This window comes from Halichoerus grypus, chromosome 4, assembly GCF_964656455.1.
Source record: "Halichoerus grypus chromosome 4, mHalGry1.hap1.1, whole genome shotgun sequence".
In the NCBI taxonomy this organism is placed as follows: Eukaryota; Metazoa; Chordata; class Mammalia; order Carnivora; family Phocidae; genus Halichoerus; species Halichoerus grypus.
In genome coordinates this window covers 11,353,061-11,375,828 of record NC_135715.1, presented here as the reverse complement: position 1 = coordinate 11,375,828, position 22,768 = coordinate 11,353,061, and the positions used below count along the sequence as shown (strand labels likewise).

The window sequence follows — 22,768 nt, the reverse complement described above, 5'->3', positions numbered from 1 at the left end:
AGTAACTGCTTAAAGAATATGGGGCTTCTTGTGGGGATGATAAAAATATTCTAAAATTGATTGTGGCAATGGTTGCACAACTATGAATACACCAACAGCCATTGATTAGTTAACCAAAAAAAAATCACAAGCCTAAAAATAATCTCCCCCAAATTATTTCCCACAAATAACAAGTAAAATGAAGTTAACTTGCCATTAACTTGTTTTTTTTAATTGAAGTATAATTAACATACAGTGTCACATTAATTTCAGGTGTGCAATACAATGATCGAACAGTTCTGTACATTACTCAGTGCTCATCAAAGTGTCCTCTTGATCCCCTTTATCTGTTTCACCCGTCCTCCCACTTACCTCCCTTCTGGCAAGGACCAATTTGTTCTCTGTATTTAAGAGTCTGTTTTTGTCTCTTTTTTTGTTAATTTGTTTTGTTTCTGAAATTCCGCATATGAGGGGTGCCTCGGTGGCTGAGTTGGTTAGGTGTCCAACTCTTGATTTCAGCTCAGGTCAAGATCTCAGGGTCATGGGATCAAGGCCCACATCGGGCTCCACGCTGAGCACGGAGTCTGCTTGTCCCTCTCCCTCTGCTCCTACCCCCGCTCTCTCTCTCTCAAATAAATAAATAAATAAAATCTTTTTAAAAATTCCACGTATGAGTGAAATCATATGATATACATCATTAACTAGTTTTTAACATTTTATTGTGGAAATATTCTAATATAGATGGTCCCCAACTTATGATGGTTCAATTTAGGATTTTTCAACTTTACAGTGGTGCAAAAGTGATACACATTCAGTAGCAGCTGCACTTTAAATTTTGAATTTGGATCTTTTTTGGGCTAGCAATAGGCAGTAAGATCCTCTGTGATGATGCTGGGCAGCAGCAGGGAGCCTGAGCTCCCAGTCAGCCCCATGATCACCAAGGTAAACAACCAATGCATCTGTACCGTACAGCCCCTCTGTTTTTTCACTTTCAGTACAGTATTCAACAAATTACTTGAGATATTCAACATTTCATTATTAAACAGGCTTTGTGTTAGATGATTTTGCCCAACTGTAGACTAGCATAAGTGTTCTGAGCACGTTTAAGGTAGGCTACACTCACATATGACGTTCAGTAGGTTAGGTGAATTAAACACATTTTCCACTTACAGTATTTATTGACTTACGATATTTTCAACTTACAATGAGTTTATTGGGACATAACCCCATCATAAGTTGAGGAAGATCTGTATATGCAAATGTAAAGAGAATTGTGTCAAGAGTCCCCATGTATTCACCAATCAGCTCCAAAAATTAGCAACATGTTATTTATTTTTTTATAAATTTTTTTTTGATTTTATTTATTTATTTGACAGAGAGAGACACAGTGAGAGAGGGAACACAAGCAGGGGGAGTGGGAGAGGGAGAAGCAGGCTTCCCGCGGAGCCCGGAGCCCGATGCGGGGCTCGATCCCAGGACCCTGGGATCATGACCTGAGCCGAAGGCAGATGCTTAACGACTGAGCCACCCAGGCGCCCCAACATTTTAGAGGCGCTTTAAGAAATTTTTTTCCCCAAGTTGTATTACAAAAACTTTAAACATCACAAAAGTTGAAAGACTGTACAATGAATACCCTTATACCCACCTCCTATATTCTCCCATTAATGTTTTACAGAGTAAAAACTTGTCCACCTAGCTATCCTTCTATCCATCCATCAATTCATTTACTTTTTAATTAATTTCAAAGTAAGTTGCAGACAGCAGCAGTAGACTTCCCCTCAAATACTTCTGTGTGTATATCATTGACTACCCTTCAAAACTGGTTACTATTCTCTTTGCTCTTTTGTGGTAAAAATTATATAAAATGAAACACAAATTTTAAGCATACTTTCTGTGAATTTTGATGAAAGTATAGGCCTGTATGACTTAAAGCCATTTTTTAAATGTCTTTAAAAAATATTTTTAATTGCTCGGAGACCTTCCAAATAAATTCTTTTCATAGATTTATTGTATTCTAGTGTTGTTTCTTGTGGGGTTTTCTCTTGTTCCATTAAATCTCTGAGGGGCAGAAATGCCAGTTGCATATTATGAACTATCTGTCCATACACCCTGAGCCTTCTTAGTCCTTTGAATGAAAGTTGATTTGGCATTTCACTATAAATGTGTGTTTTAATGTACCTTTTATAATTAACACATCAGAAACTTTGCTCTACCCAAGTCTACACTTTCAGAATAAACAGAGTGCCTAGAATGTAATAATTTGTGGGATAAATCAGTGAGTGAAAAATTTTTCACTTTTTTTTATTGTGGTATTGTATATATAACAAAATTTCCCACCTTACCCATGTTTAAGGGTACTATTCAGTTGTTACTGGAACATTCACACTGTTGTGCAGCCATGTCGCCCTCCATCCCTATAACTCTTCATCTTGTAAAACTGAAATGTTGTGCTCATGAAACACTAACTCCCCATTCCCTCCTCCCCCCAGCACCTGGCAACCACTATTCTACGTTCTGACTACTCTAAGTACCTCATTGATGTGGAATCACAACAGTATTTGTCTTTCTGTGACTGGCTTATTTCACTTACCCTAATGTCCTCAAGGTTCATCCATGTTGTAGCATCTGTCAGAATTTCCTCTCTCTTTAAAGTTGAATAATATTTCATTGTACATGTATAACACATTTTGCTTAGCCGTTCTTCTGTCAGTGGACACTTAGGTTGCTTCCACATTTCAGCAATGATGAATAATGCTGCTATAAACACAGGTGTCACAAATAATCTCTTTAAGACCCTGCCTTTAGTGCTTTGGGATATATACCCAGAAGGGGCACTGATGATCATATGGTAATTCTATTTTTAATTTTTTGAGGAACTGCCATACTATTTTCTATAGTGGCTATAATTTACATTCCCACCAACAGCGCACTAGGGTTCCAATTTATCCACATCCTCACCAACACTTGTTTTTTTCTGGTTTCTTTTTTTTCACAGTAGCCATCCTAATGGTCGTGAACTGGTATCTCAGTGTAGTTGTGATTTGCGTTTCCCTAATGATCAGTGATGTTGAGCATCTTTTCATGTGCTTATTGGCCATCCGTATATCTTCTTTGGAGAAATGTCTATTCAAGTCCTTTGCCCATTGAATTGTGTTGGTTTTTTGTTTTTTGGGGGTTTTTTTTGAATTGTGTTGTTTTTTTGTTGTTGAGTGTGAGGAGATCTGTATATATTCTAGATATGAATCCTTTATCAGTTATATGATTTGCAAATATTTTCTCCCAATCTGTGGGTTGCCTTTTTTCCTCTGTTCATAGTGTCTCTTGATGTACAAATACTTCTTAATTTTCATGAAGTCCAATTACCTGTGCCTTTGGTGTTACCCGTGAATGAAATTTTAAACCAGTTGACTCATGGTACATGCAGTACTGTTGTCGGTTTTCTTCTTTCAGAAACAAACCAAGATTTCTTTATCATGTGGAAAAAACAAAGGGATAGAAAACTCAACACTATCACCTTCCTAAAGAAACACTACCACGTTGTAATAATTAATGAGAATTTATTTGCCTTTTGTCCAATGCAGTCACTACCACGGTCTCCGGGATCCTGTAATAAATTTTTATACATTTATGAGAAAAATACAATAACATAGTTTACAAGCGATGACCTGTTTTATGTCACAAGCACTTCTTCTTTTTTTTTTTTTTTTTTTTAATATAAATGTATAAAAGAAGTTGTGTGAAAAAGGAGATCCTTCCACGGAAAAGTTCACTCCAAACCAAATGACCTCAACATTTTCAAAAATTTTTTCGCATAGATACCGATAGCAAGGCCGTCTGCCCAAAGTTCGTTGCACTCCGGGCCTGTGACATCGTTTTACAAATCAGATACAATGGAAATAAGATGGACACATTCAGAAAAGACAGAATTCACTAGTGTTTTTGAGGCTGTGGCCTCGCAGTTTGCCTTTTGAACGATGAAATATTAATTGCACATTTTTAAAAATCACCAAGGTTATGCATCTCCCTGGAGTCTAGGAGGTCTTTCATATTTCTTAATTACCAAATCTGGGTTCTGCCGCTCGGCCTTCTCCCTGCTCCTGTTGCATCCAGGGCGCCCTTGCGGTTTCCTCTGAAAAGGACTATACATTAACACACGAGGTTGAGGGGGTGGTGTGGGAGAAGGGGAAGGTGTTAATTCAGATGTTATGAAACTGTGATAATGCTATTATTTAAGGCACTTATTTGGGTATGTTTATACTTTGTAGTTTTATAAATAAACCCAAGGGGCTCCTCCTGGTTGTCACAATCCTCCTTGAATCTCGTATCCTGTCTGTCTCTTCCGATCCGACAGTAGAATTGATGCCGCTCTAATCCCTGGAAGTTGGGAACTAATGAACTCACTGCTGAGCTGCCGCCACGGAGCTTGGTCCCAAACTATACTGTACTTCACACTCGATTTATTCTCCAGATGGCGAGACTGTGCCGCCCTGCCGCGAGGGACCACCTCTTCCACTGGAGTGTAAAAGTGGACGGATGTTGTTTTCTTTGCAGATTTGATCATTCGGAGCTAGAAACTTGCGAGGATGATTAGTTATTAGCTTTAATGGGTGCCAATTGAACCAACTGCACGCATATTTTCTCCTTTAATTTTGGAGTCTGCAGGTCTTGGCGATGGTTGATTTAGCCGCTTTCTTACGTCACCCGAGCGTTTCTCTTCCCCAGGTGATAAGAACCGGGTCTCTGAAATCAGAGCACGCCTTGGTTCCTGGCCCAGACAGAGGCACATAATACGGTGGCTTATGTATAGGGACAAGTTTATTAGCCACTGGTCCACTGCACTGAGCAGCCTGCGGCACGAAATATCGATTGGCTGCGGGAAGTTTGGTGACACCACTTTTTATTTAGAACAGGGGACAGTGACGATTCTGATCGGTGCCAACTTTCTTTGTGACCTCTGCAGAGTTCACCTCTGGAATCAGACATGCTGTAGAACACACTGTGATAATTAGTCTCTGCAAAGATCTAATGTAACTGTCGAGAAAGGCCTGAATTCCATTATTCTGGTTTTTTTTGGATTTTAGTGGGACAAGTTCACCCTACATTAAGAAATGCTTACCAAGGCCGTTCTGTAAGACACCCCTTCCCCCCCAAAAAAGGTCTTTTTTGAGGAGCCTCTTTTTGCTTTAATTTCCTCTTCCTTCTTTTGCCAGGGAACATTACCTCCCAATAATCTCAGCAGATCACTTATATAGCCCTTCGGAGAAGGGGGTGTCTGCCAGGTCGTGTCTTACTGATCCCCTGAATGAGACAGAAATTGGAAGGATATGGGGCGCCTGGGTGGCTCAGTCGTTAAGCGTCTGCCTTCGGCTCAGGTCATGATCCCGGGGTCCTGGGATCGAGCCCTGCATCGGGCTCCCTGCTCAGCGGGAAGCCTGCTTCTAGCTCTCCCACTCATGCCCTGCTTGTGTTCCCTCTCTCGCTATGTCTCTCTCTCTGTCAAATAAATAAATAAAATCTTTAAAAAAAAAAAAAAAAGAAAAGAAATTGGAAGGATAGTCAGGGCCAAACAGAAGCCAAGGAAAAAGAGAGAGAGAGTGAAAATGTGAGGGGAGCAAGGTGATGCAAAGGAGAGAGCTGTGAGAAAGAGAGACTGGTATCAGGGAGAGAGGGAGGGAGAGAACAGAATGAACAGAATTTCTTTCTTTTCACAACTGGGCGGATGGTGGCTCTCTCTAGCTGAGCACCCAGAACTAAACTTAATTGTTCTTAGAAACTGTCTTCCTCTCACCCAACAGATGGTATGGGTGTGTTTGCTAGCACAGTAACATATTTCACCATTAAAGCACCAAAAAGAAAAAAAGAAAAAATCAACATACTTGTTGGTTGGTGTAAATTTCAGTGAAGATGTTGGATATTTTGGGATACATAGCAGAGGGATGCACACTTAGTTTATGTAAATTGCAGCAAGCAACAGCCTGTTAATAAGGGTGTTGTGTGGCAATATACCTCCAAAGCCATCAGCTTTTTTTGGAAAGGTACAGAATGATGAAGTGGAAAGAGCTTGTTTTCATTCTGAGCCAAAAAAAAAAAAAGTCTAACAAAATGCTGAGTAGTCACTGTTCATTATTATAACATGAAAAGTACTAATCAGATTATGCCTAAAATTGGAATTAGGTACTTCATTTGCAGCCAATTTCACAAGGGTTGAATTTTACTAAGTAAACCGGAATGTGCTGAAACCATGGTAATCTGACTTTAGTTAAAATCCCAAACGGGTTTAGAACACGAGCTTTGAACAAACAGTCCCTTTCTAACCCAAATGGAAACAACAAAACAGCTTAGAGGTCAGATTTTGTTCGACACCAACATGAACAATTTAGGAAGTTGACGTTGCCAGGGATCCTGCACCTTGGGCGCACACACAGATTAAAGCAGAGTGTAGATGACGATTCAAGTAATCCAAGTTTTAAAATGCCTTTCAGGCTAAATGATCTAGTTCGTTCCTTTCCATTTTCCATTCACTCTGTCCCAGTAGACCCTTGACAAGCCCAACCTGCTACTGAAAGATATCCTGGAAGTTGAAATATTTACAAGCTGGAGAGCAATCCTGAGTCTGCAGCTGTGCGGGCCACATGGAGCATAACACATTTTAGGTTCTCGGAGGCCATGGATCTAAATGCCCGCACTGCCAAAGAGCTGAAGGCGTTTCTCTCGACAGCTCTAGATGTTCTTGGAACCATGACACTGAGCTCACTTCCGCTCTTCACCTTCGGATTTTCCTAGTTAGTGAATGTAAAAAGAAGGCATGGCAGAGCAAGCGGATGAGTCTTATAGCTGTGGAATAGCCAACGGCATGATGTGGAGCCAGGCCACTGTTGGCCGCATCGTCCTTCACTTAGCCAGCGTGCGCGCTCTCTTGCTTTTGTCTAAGCTTGGCCTAATTATCTGCAGTCAGAGCTCTGTAAATCAGGGCTCCGCAGGGCTGTCTTAAACTGGTCTACGTATTCCGTTTCCATCTGACCTGACAACTCTAAGCCACTGTTTCCTCACACTGTTTAACTCAGACCACATTTGGAAGCCTTCCCTGCTCCCGCTCGGTCGTAGACCTACATCCGTCTGCTTTAAATCTACTGTCCTGGCTTGTCTTGTTGATTAGACTTAGACCCAATATCAGCTCTCATAATTCTCTTTTTGTCTCCGCTGTGGTTTGCTATTTTCCCAGGTAAGTATTGCTGTTCAAATGGCTGTATATTGTTAAGACTTTTTTTTTTTTTAAACCACATTCGTCAGCAGTGAGAAGCTTTAAAGTTTTATTAGTATCATAAAAACCCTTCCCAAATGAAACTACTTTTGATAAGTGTTCATTCTGACAATGAGAATTTGTTGAGGGCTGTTGGCAAGTTGAAGGAATTTGTTTTTGAAACTGAAATTGGCAGGAAGTAATGACCCCAAGTGCTTTCTTTCTCTTGACGCCACCCCCCAGCCCCTCAATACGCTCCTTTCTCTCCCCACCCCCTTCCCCACCTTCAACACCCCAACTCAGAGCCAGTAAATAACATGTTTGGTTTCATACAGTTTTTCTAGGGACAATTCACATACTGAAGCAGGCTTTCAACCTTTCAGCTTTTCTTAACTATGGAGCACAGACTGTCAAATCAAAGGGAAAAAAAAGTATTTGTTTTCCACTTCATGAAGGGATTTCTTGGTGGCATTATTGCCTTCCATCTGAATAAGTTGGAGCTTTTTTGTACTGTGGAGTGTCATTTTCCTGTAAGCGCCTTCTTAATTGAATGTCAAAATTCAACTCACTTGCAAAAAAAATTTTAAGTGACTAAAAAACATGACGCATGTGGAAAGAGAAAAACAAATCCTTATTTTTTCCCTAATGTGAATATGCTGACAGACGAGACTACCGTTATCCATGTGTTATGTAGTTCCCTATATTTATTAAATGAGAAAATGCAGGAGAAGACTTAGAACCTTGCCTAGAGCTTAGTAAATGCTCAATAAACGTTACCTATTAGTTATTTTACCCTCGTAGTTGGAAAGCAATGCTAACGAGCGAGGGCACAGTACTATTTAAGAAGTGCACCAGTACGCACAACAGCGGCTGTCATCTCTGTTACAGTCATCGTGAGTGAAGTTTGGAAATCAATCTCTTGTCTGTCAGATTGCACAACTTATTTCAAATACCATTTATTTGCTGGACGGGAAATGTGTAGATACAGTCATGGTGCTCAGATTCTGAATCCATATAGCAGGTCCACGGTCAGTTGGATTGTTTGCTCTCGATGATAAATAAACTTAGGAGGTACATTTTATTGACATTGATAGAATGAAGCTCGACTGAGAATAGTAAAAACGCTTGAAGACTTTGATCTGGGCCCAACCGAAAAGTGTGTGAGAGTCAACTCGGTGTCCAGCGGTCTGGCCGAAGGGGACCTGGAGACCCTCCTGCAGTCCCGGGTCCTTCCCTCTAGCCTCATGCTGCCCAAGGTGGAAAGTCCTGAAGAAATCCAGTGGGTGAGTAAGCTAATGCTTTGCTTTAATTAAAGGCTCAGGAGGAGCTCTGAAGGGGTAGCAGAAGGGAAGGATTCGGGTGCCGCAGATTTTGAAAACACACGCATGGAGCAGAGAGAAAGGGAGCTAAAGGAAAGGAGGGAGCCCAAGAGACTGTTCCCTTCACACAAGGAGAGCCTGGCTTTGCCCAGAGTGTTCAGAGGAACAACTCTGCCCACGGGATGATGCGGCCGCTCCGCACTCAGACTTGCGGTTTGGCCAGAACAGCCTCCTCGGAAGCCTCACAGAGCAATCCTCGAAACTGGCTTGCCCCCGAACTGGATCGCTCCTCACGGCCCGCCAGGCCCTAACCTCCACCGGAAGAGCAGTGAAGTAAATGGCTCCCACCCAGGTTCATTTGCAGTCTTCATAGACAGCAAAGGCACATTAGCCACGAATGATAAAACGAACCTAGAGGAGGAGAGGGCAAGGTCACTCCTGAGGGCAACTAGAGGAAGAAACAGGAAGCTTTCAACTAGTGGTTTTAATTAGCACAGATATTATTTCCTGAACAGCTCTCTAGTCCGTCCTTTTTAAATTGCTGACAGGTGTGTGTGTGTTTCATGACAGACTTTTCAGCCAATAAAAACCTGGCATGTCAAATGACTTAAGAAAACTTTGAAATGGGCCTAATTATACTATGATTGTTTTCATTGTTCAAGGAGGGGGAGGCTAGATTTTATTTAGGGGTTGCTATGATTTTGCAGATCTCTGCCGAATAAAATACCTGCCCATTGGGCTGCTCGGGGGCAGCGGGCCTGGGACACGGCTGTGGGCGCAGGGTCTTGATGCCACATCTGGGATTATCTCTAAGGCTGTGGCTGCAGATGCAGCAATACACCGAATAGTTGTACTACCAGAGGAAGCTGCTCACCTTTTCCAGGCATGTAGAGTCGTCGAATCTGTACTTTCCAGTGCTCTGGCCGCCCGCCCCACGTGGCTACTGAGCGCTTAAAATGTGGCAAGTCCAAATTGAGATGTGCTGTAAGTGTAAAATACACATGGGGTTTTGAAGACTTAGCAGCCCCCTCCCCCCAAAAGAATGTAAATTATCTCAGTAGTTTTTATATCGATCACATGTCAAAATGATTAATATTTCAGGTCTATTGGGTTGAACAAGCATTATTCAAATGAAACTCACCTATTTCATTTTCCTCTTTTAATGGAGCTCCTAGAAAATTCAGAATTACATCTGTGGCTGCCATTATTTTTTCTGCTGGACAGCTCCGTGTTGGAGTCTTCTTGAAGGCCCCATGTTCAAGGACCCATATTTACTTTCTAAACTGGAGTTCTTCTCTCCAAGGTCACCCCTCAGAAGCTGGGAGATACTGGTTACAGTAGGCTACAATCCCCGAGGCCTCCTACCCCATTTGAATGTGTCTTAAATTGATTGAAATGGAATCTGAAGCCACTGTTCCCTTTTGGTTTCATGTTAATGCCTGTTTATCACCGTTATTACCCTTCATTTAAGAGGGGAGGACCCACCCCAGCCTTGAGCTACAGCTTCTGTTCGCTGTTTTAAATCCTTGGATAGAAACAGGATTTCTAGTTAACAGAAGTCTTTTGGGCTGTTTATTTTTTCCTCTCCGTTTGTATTTATGTGAAGCATAAAACCCAGAGCCTGATGCACAACTGAAAGATGGGCTTCCTTGTTTCCTTTTGTGTGAGAATCTCTTGCCGGCCTTTTGTCGCTAGTGTGGGTTCTTGTTTGACTGGCACGGCTTATTGGACTATAACAAGCGCGACTCTGCCTTCTTTGTCGTGGGACAATTCTCCCACAAATCCCGAACAGTGTGCATTCTTCCAACACACTATTGGGTGTGCACTGGAATTGAAAGAATTGCTGAGCCCTGCTACTTCATCTCCTCCCCAATCTCTTTGTGATTTTTTCCCCTTCTTTTCCTCCACCCCCCTCCCCAGCCCCTCCACCTCACTGAAATGAACACTTTACCAGGCCGGAAACATTTAATCGTCTCCTTTTGAAAAAATTAATTGAAACTTCTCCACTAGTTACCTTTTGTGGCAGTACTTAATGCAATTTTTTAAGAAAGAAGGGGAGGAGGAGAAGGAGAATGGGCCAGAATATTTAATTTTTAAATGTCCCTGTTGGCTTAAAAACAGAAGGCATTAGAGATTTTTCTAAGAACAGGAAATATATTGTAAAGTACTTAACTAGTTTTAAACTTTATGATTCTTGGAGTTACAACTGTTATCGCAAAGAATGGGGCAAGTAATGTTGCACGTTTTTTTGGTGTTTTTTGTTTTTGTTTTTGTTTTTTTTAGTGAGAAAAAAAAAGTTCTTCCAGTGCAGATATAACACCAAAACCGCTAATCTTTCACTACCCATTTTCTAGCTTAAATGTGACATAAATTAGGTTTTATTTTCACTTTCCCGTAATATTATACATTTTGTCTCCTTACATTGTAGCCTTCTCTTCTTTCTTGCTATTTTGGTTGAGTTATTCCTTCCCTTGAAAAGTTACTAAGGAGGTGATGATGATGGTGTCTGAGGAAGGGAGGGGCAATGGGAGCAACTGGGAATAATTCTTCATTACTGAAAGCTGTGATTTATTTTAGCCTAATTGTAAAGTTACTGCAAATTGCTCAAAAGCTTTTTAAAGATCCCAGTGATTAGATTTTTTAGGGGGGGGTGCTGCACAAGCAAGGAGGGGGCAGCTAAAAGGGGAAATAACACCTCTAATCCTGCTTCTGGTAAATAGGCTGCCAGCTTTTAAAATGAGTTTCCTTTCTATTAGTCAGAATATTATGCTAAGCCTTAAGCATTAGTTTTTTTATGTTGCCATAGCAGCCCTATTCCTGCAGGGTGGTGACCTGCCATGATTACAGTACAAAGCTTATAGGGTCTTGAAACCCCCTTTGAAGATGAAAAGTCTTTGATGGTTTATATTTATGCAAATCTCTTAGATATGATTTACCCAACTGAGACTGAATGGAGAGATGATTAAAATTCCCTTTTCCTTTGATATCCATTAATGGCTGAATATTCCTTAAATTTAAAATGGATATATATGTTTTCATCTTTATTTACAAAAATAGCTTTATCATACCTGTGTTTTTTTTTTTTTTTTATCTCCCCACATCTTATTAGATCTAGATAGACATAATAGATTTACAATTTAGAGTGTGGTGGGTTTTTTTTTTTTTTTTTCCTTTTGAAAGGGGGGGTGGTGGAGATCTGTGCAAGAGCTTTTGTATGTTTCCAGATGATAGATTTTGGAATTTGGGCTACCCCACTGGCAGCACAGAGCTAGCTGTGAACTGGTCTCATGGAAAAAATTGGCGAGCTTTGGTCTTCAAAGAATTAAACTTCCTTTTTAAGGTCTTCCTAGGTAAGCTAAAAAATTATGAAGAAAAACCTTCTGAACAAAGGATAATAGTGCTATAATGAATAATATGGGTTCCACGTAGAAGGCTGCTAACAGTTCCACTGATGTCAGTGCGTGGTCCAAAACAAAAACAGAATGGCAGGTAGAGCAAGACTTCACTGTTTTGGGGGCCTACCATTTGCATTTAACGAAGTGAAGGCTAGAGGTCTTACGTAAATATGTTTTCAAGGAAAGCATTTAAACTCCAGAATCTCTCTTTCCACTTCTAACTCCTAGGCCTCAAATTGCTCCTTTAGGGGAAAAAAAAAAAATTCTAATGCTTGGGGTTTTACTATTTAGTTTGGTGGGAACTTTGCTACCTATTTTCTTTGGTCTTTCCTCCTATTTTTGTTTTGTTTTCATTCTTTTTTGTGTACAAAATAGGCTGGGATATTACTTCCTCAGGCCAAAGACTTAAATACTACTTCTATGTCTACATTTCGGTGATTGTACATTTTTTTCCCCTACTAATCACCTATGACACTTTTGATTTTAGTTTTCAGACAAATTTTCCTTCTACTTAAAAGGCCGAAAACTTGAACAACCTATGAATTTAATCCCTTTTGTGGAAACTGCAATGGGTTTGCTCAATTTTAAGGTAAGAGAACATAATGTGACTAATAAGTTAGTATTTTATTTATTACCCAAGGGAACTTTTGTTCTCAATTTTGACATCTACTTAAAAATATTTTTCTAGAAAGATTTATAGGCAAAGTAAACCTTGAGCACCATTTGTTCTCTATAATAATCCAAAACCAGGCTGTGAGCATCTCAGAAAACAAAAGATTGGCTAAATAGCAAAGAGAAACTTCCCAATCCTAAATATTTAAGTGAAATATTTATAGATTCCTATTTCAATTAAATAATCACATGTAAACATGTTTTGAATTATATTTTAGATGAAATCTACATGAAAATTGATTTTGTTGCCCTTATGAATTAACTTTCAATTATTCTTTTGTAACAATTGCCTTTTATTGGGAAATTTGCTGGCCTCGTTGTAGCAACATTATCCATCATGTCTAGTATGTAAGACTGCTATTTGTAGGTTAGGATACATCAATAGTTTGTAGTATATTATTTCAATTTGCCACATTAGAACATAAAGTATTTCCTGATATGCGTTCAGGAAGATTAGCTGACCCGAGTGTTTGCCAGCATTGTATGGTTACATGCAACAATTTGCCTTAACGATTTCATGGCTAGCTTGTTTTTTCCCCTTTATCACTGATCATTTAAACTCTTTTCCAAAATATGCCTCACATTTCACCTGACTCATGAACATCATTGTAGCACCCTGTCTCAGAAGGCAGGAGGGAAGAAATCCCTAAAAACAAAGAAAAGAGATAGTTGGAAACTGCCCAGAGAGATAGTATGTGAGTAAGCGCTCCGAGAGAAAACTTTGAGACCTACTGGACCATGCAGGAGGGGCAGAGTGCATATGTTTGGGGAGCTGCTTCAAGCCTCATGATCAGCGCATTTACCCCACTAACCACAAATTCTTCCAGCCTGCCCCACAATTCTGAGATACAATCAAAGCATATCCCTTAGATGCGACTAGATTCATACGATGACTGAATTCTAAACTCCACTGCACCATTTTATTCCATATTGTAAGTAGAAGCACTTACAGCCCCTGAAATTAATCAATGTCCTCTCCCAATTTTCAGGTCTTCCCCACCCACATACATTAGCATGCTGAATCTCCACCTTGGTAGATTCAGTTACATCTAGGACAAATGTTATTAATCTTTATTTTCACACAGAAATATGGAAGTTGCTAATGAATACATCTTGGATGACTTGTTGCATTTTTATTTGCCCCTCTGGAGTTGTAGATTTTTGTATTGTATGTCTTTAATCCTGAGACCATTTACTAAGAAATCCTGATCCTAATGCAAATAATCCAATTAATTTGATTTAAAAATTCTTTCCTTCTCTCCTGTGGTTTTATGTTTATTGTTTGAGAGTCTCTTAAAACAAAAACAAATTTTGGAAAAAGAGAAGTAATTTACGGTACGATCAAAATGAGTTAATTCAAAGTTTCTCTAGAAATTAGATGAACAGTGATTCGAACATTATAACTATATTAATATGTATTTGTAACTATATTAATGTAATCCATTAAGCAAAGCAAATCTATACAACATACTTATCTTGGACAATATTAAAAGCCTTTCAAAAGGGGTAAATTTAGGCTGCATTTTTAGGACTGCCAGTTTGCTTTCAGCAAACTGTTAAGAGTTGGATCTTTCTGTTACTGAAATCCACCATGCTGCTCCTCTCTAAATTGCACACTTCTATGAGATTTGGTTCTGTTCTGCTCTTTTACAGGCAGTGTGTGAAGAAGCACTAAAGACCGGACCTCAAGTGGGTCTTTTTCTAGATGCAGTCGTTTTTGGAGGAGAAGACTTTCGAGCCAGCATAGGTACCAAACACATTTCTCTCTTTTTCAATCTCTATGTGTGCATGTATCTGTGTGTGTGTGTGTGTGTGTGTGTGTGTATTTTTTCTTTGCCCCTTCATGAATGGACATTTACATGACAATATATACTTGCCAACCATGACAATGGTTTTTCAGCTGAATGGACAATACTTTCTGATAATTTAGGGCACCTCAGAGCTGTCCTGCTTCCAGAACACTATATTATTACTTCTCTTCATTTATAAAATAATAAAAAGCCTGTTGCAACCTCAGATATGTTTGGGAATATATGATATCTACTTTGTTCGTAGTGAGTATAATATGTGAACAACCTCTCCGTTGCTTATTTTGTTTTCACATCAGTCTGAGGGCTATCCAGGCTTCTAACACAAATTTAAGGCAATTTCACATTTGTTTTAATGAATCATTTTCTACGTTAAATGTTGTATCCAAATATTATTTTAAACAGATCTTAAATTCCTCCTAAAATACATTTTAGAACTCTTCTTATTAAATATTTATTGAGATAGTATGCTTGTTTCCACTGATTTTCCCCATCCCTTGGGCACTCTGCCTCCGGTCTTAACTAGTAACTCTGGGCACACCTAGAAAAGAGGCCAAGGCCACAGAGCATTTGCAGAACCACAGTCCCAGGGGCCTGAAGCCTGGAGCTCTCCCTGAGCAGTGTCACGGTCCAAATACAAACAGCGACACCCCACACACCCGCCTCTAGGGGGAAAGAAAAGGAACCTATTTTAATACCAGTCTTTCCAAGGGACTTTTGTGTTTCTGACAGTTCAGTGGACACTTTCTGCCTCTTTCAAAATGAGTGCCCTTCCGTTTCCCCAAGTTCTTCATCCAAACCCTGAAGCTGTGCTGTTTGGCTCAGAACCCTTAGTTATGGAAGGGCATTGCATCCACAGCACGCGAATTTCTGTGCTCAGTGAGAGAAGTTAACCATTTCCTTGCACAGCTGCTCGGCCACCTTTTGTGGTGCTGTCTTTGAACTGATATTTTCCAAGCAATGGCAAGAAGGAAAAAATATACCAGAAGTTAATTTGTGACCTAGCAAGTCGTTTGTGGTTGTATCTCCTGAGATGCAGGAGGGGTCTTTTCTTAATGCACACACAAGCAATGACACTGCAAGATGCCTTCCAAGATAAATAGACACATATGAGATTTAACTCTGCCTCCACATATCCCTCTCCTTGTTTATATTAGAATCATCATTTTGCTGGGGAGCAATTCCCAGGTCTTTACAAACCGAGTTTTTACAATAGGTGGCTGGGTTCGGTTACCAGAGTTCATGTCTCCCTTTTCTGTCCACATCCCATTGCAGGTGCAACAAGTAGTAAAGAAACCCAAGATATTCTGTATGCCCGACAGAAGATTATCGTTACAGCGAAGGCCTTTGGTCTGCAGGCCATAGATCTGGTGTACATCGACTTTCGAGATGGAGAGGGGCTCCTCAGGCAGTCAAGGGAAGGAGCTGCAATGGGATTTACCGGTATGATTCTTGATGGTATCTTAGAAAGCAGTAGCTAAATTAGCAAACATTCCAGAAAAGTAGAACTATAACCAGAAATTAGTGTTTCTAATGTAGCCACATATCTGGTATACTTATTCCACTATTTGAAATGTGAAAAAGCCATCGAGGGCAAGAACCTACGGAACAAACTGTTGTGTTTTCTTTTGGCTGGGCAACTCAAACAATGAAGCCCTCATTTTATTTCCTCTTTATATTAGTTGCCTTTTTTTTTTCCTGTCCTCCTAAGTATTTTGGTTTTGCTGACCCTAGAGGAGGGATGAGGCTATTATAGAAGTGTTTTTGAGTGAATTGCCATAAGAATTTGGGTTGATGAGGAGAAGAAAAATGTCCTCAAACATTCAAAATATTCATTCATTTTTGAAAAAACTTCAGTGATATCTTCTTTGATTTTTTTTTTTAACTCATAACTAGTTTTTTATTCTTCTACCACTTCAAGCCCCTTATTTCTCTCCCACCTCCCAGTGTCTATGCACCTGGCGACACCTACGGGCTTTGGCTGGCACTAAGATCTGCAGGTCCCCCCGCAATCCGGTCCTGGAGCGCAGGCAGATATCTGTTGATTGGTGTGTCTGATCACTCAGATCCCCAGGAGTCCGGGTAGCAACCGAAAATTGTGTTTTTGCAACAGAAATCCATTTTTTTCAAAACCACAATAGGATTCTACACACAAACACACGTCCACAGTTGTGTGTACTCACACACTCATGCACGCAACCATGGATAAGAGACACCATAAGCTCTTTTATTCTTATTTATTCTTCTGCTGCAAGTTCTAAGAATATCATGATCATAAATGAACTCAAATAACAAGGAAAAGAGACAAACATCCTTGCTATCCCTTTTGTAAACATTTTTGAAATGTGTCCAGTTAGGGATTACTGAAAGAAATATTTCATAAAGTGACCTTAAATGTAAAACATATCTTAAGGGACGATGGTTTAACCCCGAATAAAATTAAACAAGTTAAGAAACAATTTTAGTGTTATATTAGACTTAAATAAAGTTCTGACATTTGTTTTTGTGTTTTTAACATGAAGAGTGAAAACAAAATGTGATTCCCCAAATTTGTTTAACAAATAAATGAGTAAATAAATGTGATCTCTTATAGAGAAATATTTTCCAATCATCTGAATTATTAATAAATGAATCCTCCCTACATTTAATAGTGACTAAGAACGAAAGAGTCCCTCTCTCCTGGCCCTGAGGTCGTCCTTGTTCCTGTGGCCTGTTACACCTGCCTCTTTCCAATGACCAGTTAGGACATAGCCCAAATGGAAAAGTTGGAGAGACACTCCATGAAATCTACCTAATAGACCTCGATGTTGTTGGTCTAAAATGTGTGGCATTGGCTGCCAAGCAGCCAGATGTTGCTGCGAACTGGGCACTAATTCAATAAAAAAAAAAAAAAAATTTGAAAACACTGAATTGATGGTGGCCTGTATCACCATCACTCAGTATAACCTGGGTGTCCTCAGCTACCTCTGGGGTAAATGTTTGCTCCAGAACTTATAAAGGAGTTTGAGAATTTCTCCAAGAAACAGGGCTGAATTAAATTGGTCCCTAATTCAATCGCAGAAGACAAGTTACTTCAAATCAGATTTAAATTTTCTAGACTGTGCCCAACTCAGCATGAGGAGCTTATGGGCTTGGCACTATTGTTTCTCAACAACAGGGAGTATTAAATCACACACACACAAAAATGGAAGCAGGGGGAGAATGGGGAGGCAGAGTGGGTACAGTGCCCATTATATATTCAAGTGAACAAGTCAGTAAAGTAGGGAGCTACACTTCATAACCATTTTACAATTTTTAGAAAGAAGGTCTTTGTAGTCCCAATTATATTGCTACATACCAGTAAAAGGTAATTAGTCTGATAATAAGATACGAGATTATTTGTAGTATTTTGAAACAATAAGGGCTTTGATTATTTTAGACCCAGTTGTCATCTGTTTGTCCTAATTATTTGTCATTTAATTGCCCCATAACTTGGGCTTTGCACAAGCAGGGAGGAAAGCAAGGAAGGAAGGAGAAATACACACCCTCTCTGAAGCAGGTGGTTGAAAAGTTTTAAAATCTAATGAAGGTATCATGTTACCCCTCACACTGAGGAGCAACGCTCAGTCTATGCTATAAGGATTTTCTCTACTTTTAAAAATTATACATTTTTTTAATGAGTTGTATTTTTTTATAAGTTAGCCGCGCATCTCTTCTGCAGTCATTATTTCATGGGGCCACAGTCCATGCGGATTGATATTTAAATCAATGCATTGGCCATATAAGTGGCTATTAACATTAGGAATTATTTTTATAAAAAGAAACCAAAACTAAATCTTGGAATAAAGCTTCAACAGCCGACTTGGTCATCACAGTTACTGCAGTCCTGCATGCTGAGAAGAAAGATGATAAATATGAAGCACTGTAGGTTTTCTTCTTTTTTGCAGTCTTTTGTAGAAGACAAAAATGACACCATCATACAGTCACCTAAAAGACTTGACAGGTATTGATTTAAAGCACGATATATCAAGTGGTACTGTAAAAAGGATTTCATGGTCATAAATTTTAACGTCTTCCAATTTTGCACCCTCAGTAACTTGCCAATAACAGCTCTTCTGTATAAAATATTTGCTTCACTCCCACATGGCATTAAAGTCTGATGTTCCGTTGTTGGGGTGTACAAGAATCGGCCACAGATTACTTCATGCATGGATGTGCACAAATTTCTAAAACTTAACGCGTATCCTAAAATTAGCCTCACTACCAAAATACCGGTACTTGCAGGCCATCAGTGGTTTCCCAGTATTTCTAGATAGTTTATGTTTTGCTCAAGTCATAGTATCTGTACCAAGAAGTTCCCGTGAAATCTGGCTTTTTACACATCTGTGTAAGTTATGTACATAAATTACAAAATTCAGGTCTAACAATCAGTACAAAATGACTACCAGAACTGACATCCTCTGTTAATAATATTGTAACAACTATTAGATGACTTAAATATAATTGCAATACCTACTATTGAAAAAAGCTCTCATTTGTCATCACTGGTATTATTTGTTCCCTGAAATTATTCCTCAATTTTAGTATATGTGCTGCCGAAGTGAGCACGATTCCTCAAATAATTTAAAGCATCTTTCGTTGTACAGGGTTTTAATGTTTTATTAGTATGCTGACAGATTAGAATGAAATAATAGCAAGGTGAAGGTGTTCTAATTATGCTACTAGAAGAAAAGGTATTGCTATATTTATTCACTTGAACTCTTTTCCATGAAACACTAAAAAAATATTTTTACAAATATTGGGGTTTTTTTTTCTATTCAATAATGAATAATTACAAAAAATAATCTTTTTTAAAACATCGAGGGTATAAATTGTACTGGCTAAATGTTAAAACAACTATTTCAAAAGCAAAGCAAATTGATATAATGGACGAATATGTTTAGGAGAGCAAATTATCATTAAGTGCACATTCATTTTTAAGAACCAAATATGTCCATAATTTTATCATGTAATAAAATACAATCTCATCATTATTATAACATTAAGTTATGTTGTATTTTATTAATGACCTGATTAAATTTTACACTTCCCCGATTGTTAAATTGTTCCTTTTAATGACTGCATGATTTCGTAGAAGCCTGTGAGTGTTATGTTTGTGTAATGTTTCTCCTTAGGATCCTTAAACTCTGAAACGAAGGCTTTTTTAAAGCTATTACTACAGAGATCAGCTTTCTTCTGGGGTATCTAAATATCTATATAAGAGGGAAATATTCAGTCTTCATTCTACAAGAAAAAAGGGAAAGCCTGGTTATGTTTATGGATATAGAAACTTTCAGTAACTTTTTTATTTAAACATTTTGAAATGGAGTAACCTAGAGACCACTGTGTTCAAATCTGCCTTCTATTCCACTGTACTGAATAAAATTTTTTCATTGAAATCCAGTTTTCTGTTAGTGGTTAGAAATGACACGCTATATTTGTCTAAAAGAAAGAAAATTAAATATATTATTGTAAGCCACTATTTGATATTAATATGGTTGTAACATCTGCTTCTGTGAGCTTTATGAAAAACAACAGACCACTTCTAAAAGAAATCACGGCAGGTGGGATAATGGTACAAAATAAGCAAAAGACAACTTGTAAAATTTGAAAGAGTTAACATATAATTTTTTTGTACTTTAACTCAAAATAATCACTCTAATTTGCAGATATTATCCTTTAAAGTTCCAGCCAAAGGATTAGTCAACAAGCTGCCTAGTCAACCCACCTGTAACTAAAAATGAGAGATTATCTGCACTAAGGTGGCATTTCTATAGGATCAGAAACACAATTACTCCCATTCTTCTGTGTTTCTTATGTGGTATTCTGGAAAAGCCTGCCAGATTGCAGTTACTTTCTTTTTAAAAAGTTCTAAAATAATTAGTTATTTTACATACAGACTGTGAAGCATTAGGAGCCTTTCGTGGTTGAGACATTTTGTTTGAACATCTGTTTGTTGTTTCGTGTTTCCGGTGTTATTAATCTTCTTGCAGGTAAGCAGGTGATACACCCTAACCAAATTGCCGTGGTGCAGGAAGAGTTTTCTCCTTCCCCTGGAAAAATTAAGTGGGCTGAAGAACTGATCGCTGCCTTTAAAGAACATCAACAATTAGGAAAGGTAAATGTTTTGTTAATGCCTTGGGTGAAACTGGTGTTTAAAATACTGTGGGGGAAAAACATAAACTAGATATCGTTTGAATCGTTTCAAAAACTCATTGCGTTGTAAGGGGGGAGGTGGGAGGGGACAGCATTCATCAGGGAGAAATTCGCTTAAGGTAAATTTGCCTGTCCAAGTTTCTGAATATTTCACTACCTGGCCCTCAAGTCTCTCTAGAGGTTATTCTTTTCATAAACTATATTGGCAAGCCTTTGAGAAAATAGAAGTCTGTTTAGTTTTTCTCTATAGACTCCGATGCAGCATTCATATGAAAATAATTTTAGATCAAAGTGAGAGCAAGTTGTAATGAAATAAACACAGTTTGATCAAATGGTTCTTGTGGAGAGAGGAAATAAATTTTCAAGTTATTTTAATTTTGGGGCAAAAATGTACAAAAAGCTCCTCCGGTTTAGTCATTTAAGAGTGGGAGGTTGTGTATGTGTTTGTACCAATTTCTGGACCTGAGATCTGGATAGAACGGAGAGCAAATTAACACTGGAGTACGGTTGTTCCTAATTTAGTGCATCATTGAGCCTCGCGTTTCCTGCTCTGTGGGTTTCTGCTATGTAAATATTGCAGTGGTGATGCGCAATCTGTCTCCACTTTGTGCCAGTAACACTTAAATTAGGTGTCGCCTGAAGGAAGATTTTATGCTAGTTGCAGCATTGTCAGTTAATTATCTTAAAGGTTATTTGCAGTAATACCGTTTGCCTCTTTGTAAGAGAATGGGGGGAAAGTTGCATTTATAAATCCATCCTAGAGGTACTCTCTAAACTCAGCCTTGTTACCTACATAAGGAGTGAAGTTTTAATACCTGCGATGCAAAAGCACTTGGGAAGAAAGAATGCTGAAACATTACCAAGGTTCTAAACGTTAAACAGCCCCTTACGGGGGGGGGAAAAAAAAAAAAGACAAAACTGGCTTCAGTGATGAACTGAATACCTCAATGTGAGAGGTATCACTTGCACTTTTCACCGGCAGTAAAAACACCTGAAAATCCCAGGACTTGGGAACGTGGGTAGCAGTATTAAGTGGGTCACTCCCTCCCTGTCATTACGGACACCTGCCTTCAGCTCCGACCTTGTATTCTTGCTCACCCTCACACACTCACAGGCTCGTCTTTACACAAACTGGCACTTAAAATCAAAAGGCAAAATATGTGACATTGGAAACCTCCCATTTGGACTTACACCAATTTCAGGATAAATAGCATTCTTTCATTTCAAGTCAGGAGTGGCTATCAGAAAAACACTGCAGTTTATAGAAATATGTTTTGGAAATCACATTGTTTTAATGTCCATTTCTATATCTTGACTCCAAAACCCAGTGCCTCCATGAATGCACATAAATATTTACGGCGAGAGAAGGGCCATGTACTTTTTCATTCATGCATGCAAAGACCTCCATCCACGCCCCCTGTCACACCTTTACTTCTGCACACGCTGAATGTTCTCTACCTCTGTGTGTACCTTACGTCCGCTGATAAATACTTCCTACTGAAAGAAGAAACTGAGGCAGAATATGGGCCATCAAAATGGCAGACCAAGCAGAGTTCCAGTCGGGGCCAACACTGCCTCCATTAACCGCCTACACTGGGTTTCACATTGAATAACATCAAAGGATGCCACTTAGCATTGTAAGCAGCCAGGAGTATGGAAGAGGTTACCCTAAACCTCGGGTCGCCAGCAAACAAAATTCAAACTAGAAACACACTCTTTTGCTGGCATTTTCAGTTCTCGAACGAAGGAAAAAATACTTTTCCATTGTATCTTAAAAGTGTTCCCGAACAAAATTGTCCCAAAGTGTCCTTGCCTTTTGATGATGGCAACTTAAATGTTAAATTCTGAACTGGCTTTTTTTTTTTTTTTTTTAATAAGAAATGCTGTTTTGTTGGGGCATAAGCTTTCACAACAGTGTGGTGGGACAGCTTTTCTTAACACAGAACCACAGAAATTAGAGCAGAAGGGAGACTCACCATTAGGTCATTTCCTCCCTGCCCCATTGGCGTAGGTTTGTTTCCTACAGCAAATTCTCCTGGTGCTTTGTCCAGCAAGGTTTAAATGCTTCAAGTAATGGGGCTTCCAGTGGGGACATATGGTTATTTTATCCAGTTCGCATGTTTCTTTCACTTTGCCTATAAATTGGCTGGTCACAAAAATTGGGTCTGCAGGTAGGTGACT

At 39.1% G+C, this 22,768-nt stretch overlaps 1 protein-coding gene and 1 long non-coding RNA gene across 7 annotated transcripts in view; one reads left to right on the top strand and one right to left on the bottom strand.

Annotated features, from left to right (window-relative positions):
* LOC118534525 (uncharacterized) overlaps positions 1-22,768 on the bottom strand; it is a 103,581-nt gene that overhangs the window by 13,613 nt on the left and 67,200 nt on the right. Inside the window, exons 2-3 of one of the 2 annotated variants that reach the window (XR_013446871.1) lie at positions 9,413-9,520; positions 8,721-8,949 (exon numbers count right to left, since the gene is read on the bottom strand). The exons of the other annotated variant lie outside the window; for it this stretch is intronic. This is a non-coding gene — a long non-coding RNA (uncharacterized LOC118534525). Of the gene's footprint in view, positions 1-8,720; positions 8,950-9,412; positions 9,521-22,768 lie in introns of those variants that run through there. 2 annotated transcript variants of the gene reach the window in all.
* The window catches only part of CLYBL (citramalyl-CoA lyase), a 250,806-nt gene that overhangs the window by 203,214 nt on the left and 24,824 nt on the right, over positions 1-22,768 (top strand). For 3 of the 5 annotated variants that reach the window (XM_078070130.1, XM_078070131.1, XM_078070133.1), the window contains exons 3-7: positions 8,314-8,502; positions 12,421-12,522; positions 14,259-14,352; positions 15,689-15,856; positions 20,425-20,549. In XM_078070130.1, the coding sequence (XP_077926256.1) occupies positions 8,314-8,502; positions 12,421-12,522; positions 14,259-14,352; positions 15,689-15,856; positions 20,425-20,549 (678 nt within the window). The remainder of the gene's footprint in view (positions 1-8,313; positions 8,503-12,420; positions 12,523-14,258; positions 14,353-15,688; positions 15,857-20,424; positions 20,550-22,768) is intronic. The other 2 variants (XM_078070135.1, XM_078070134.1) reach the window with 2 other exon arrangements.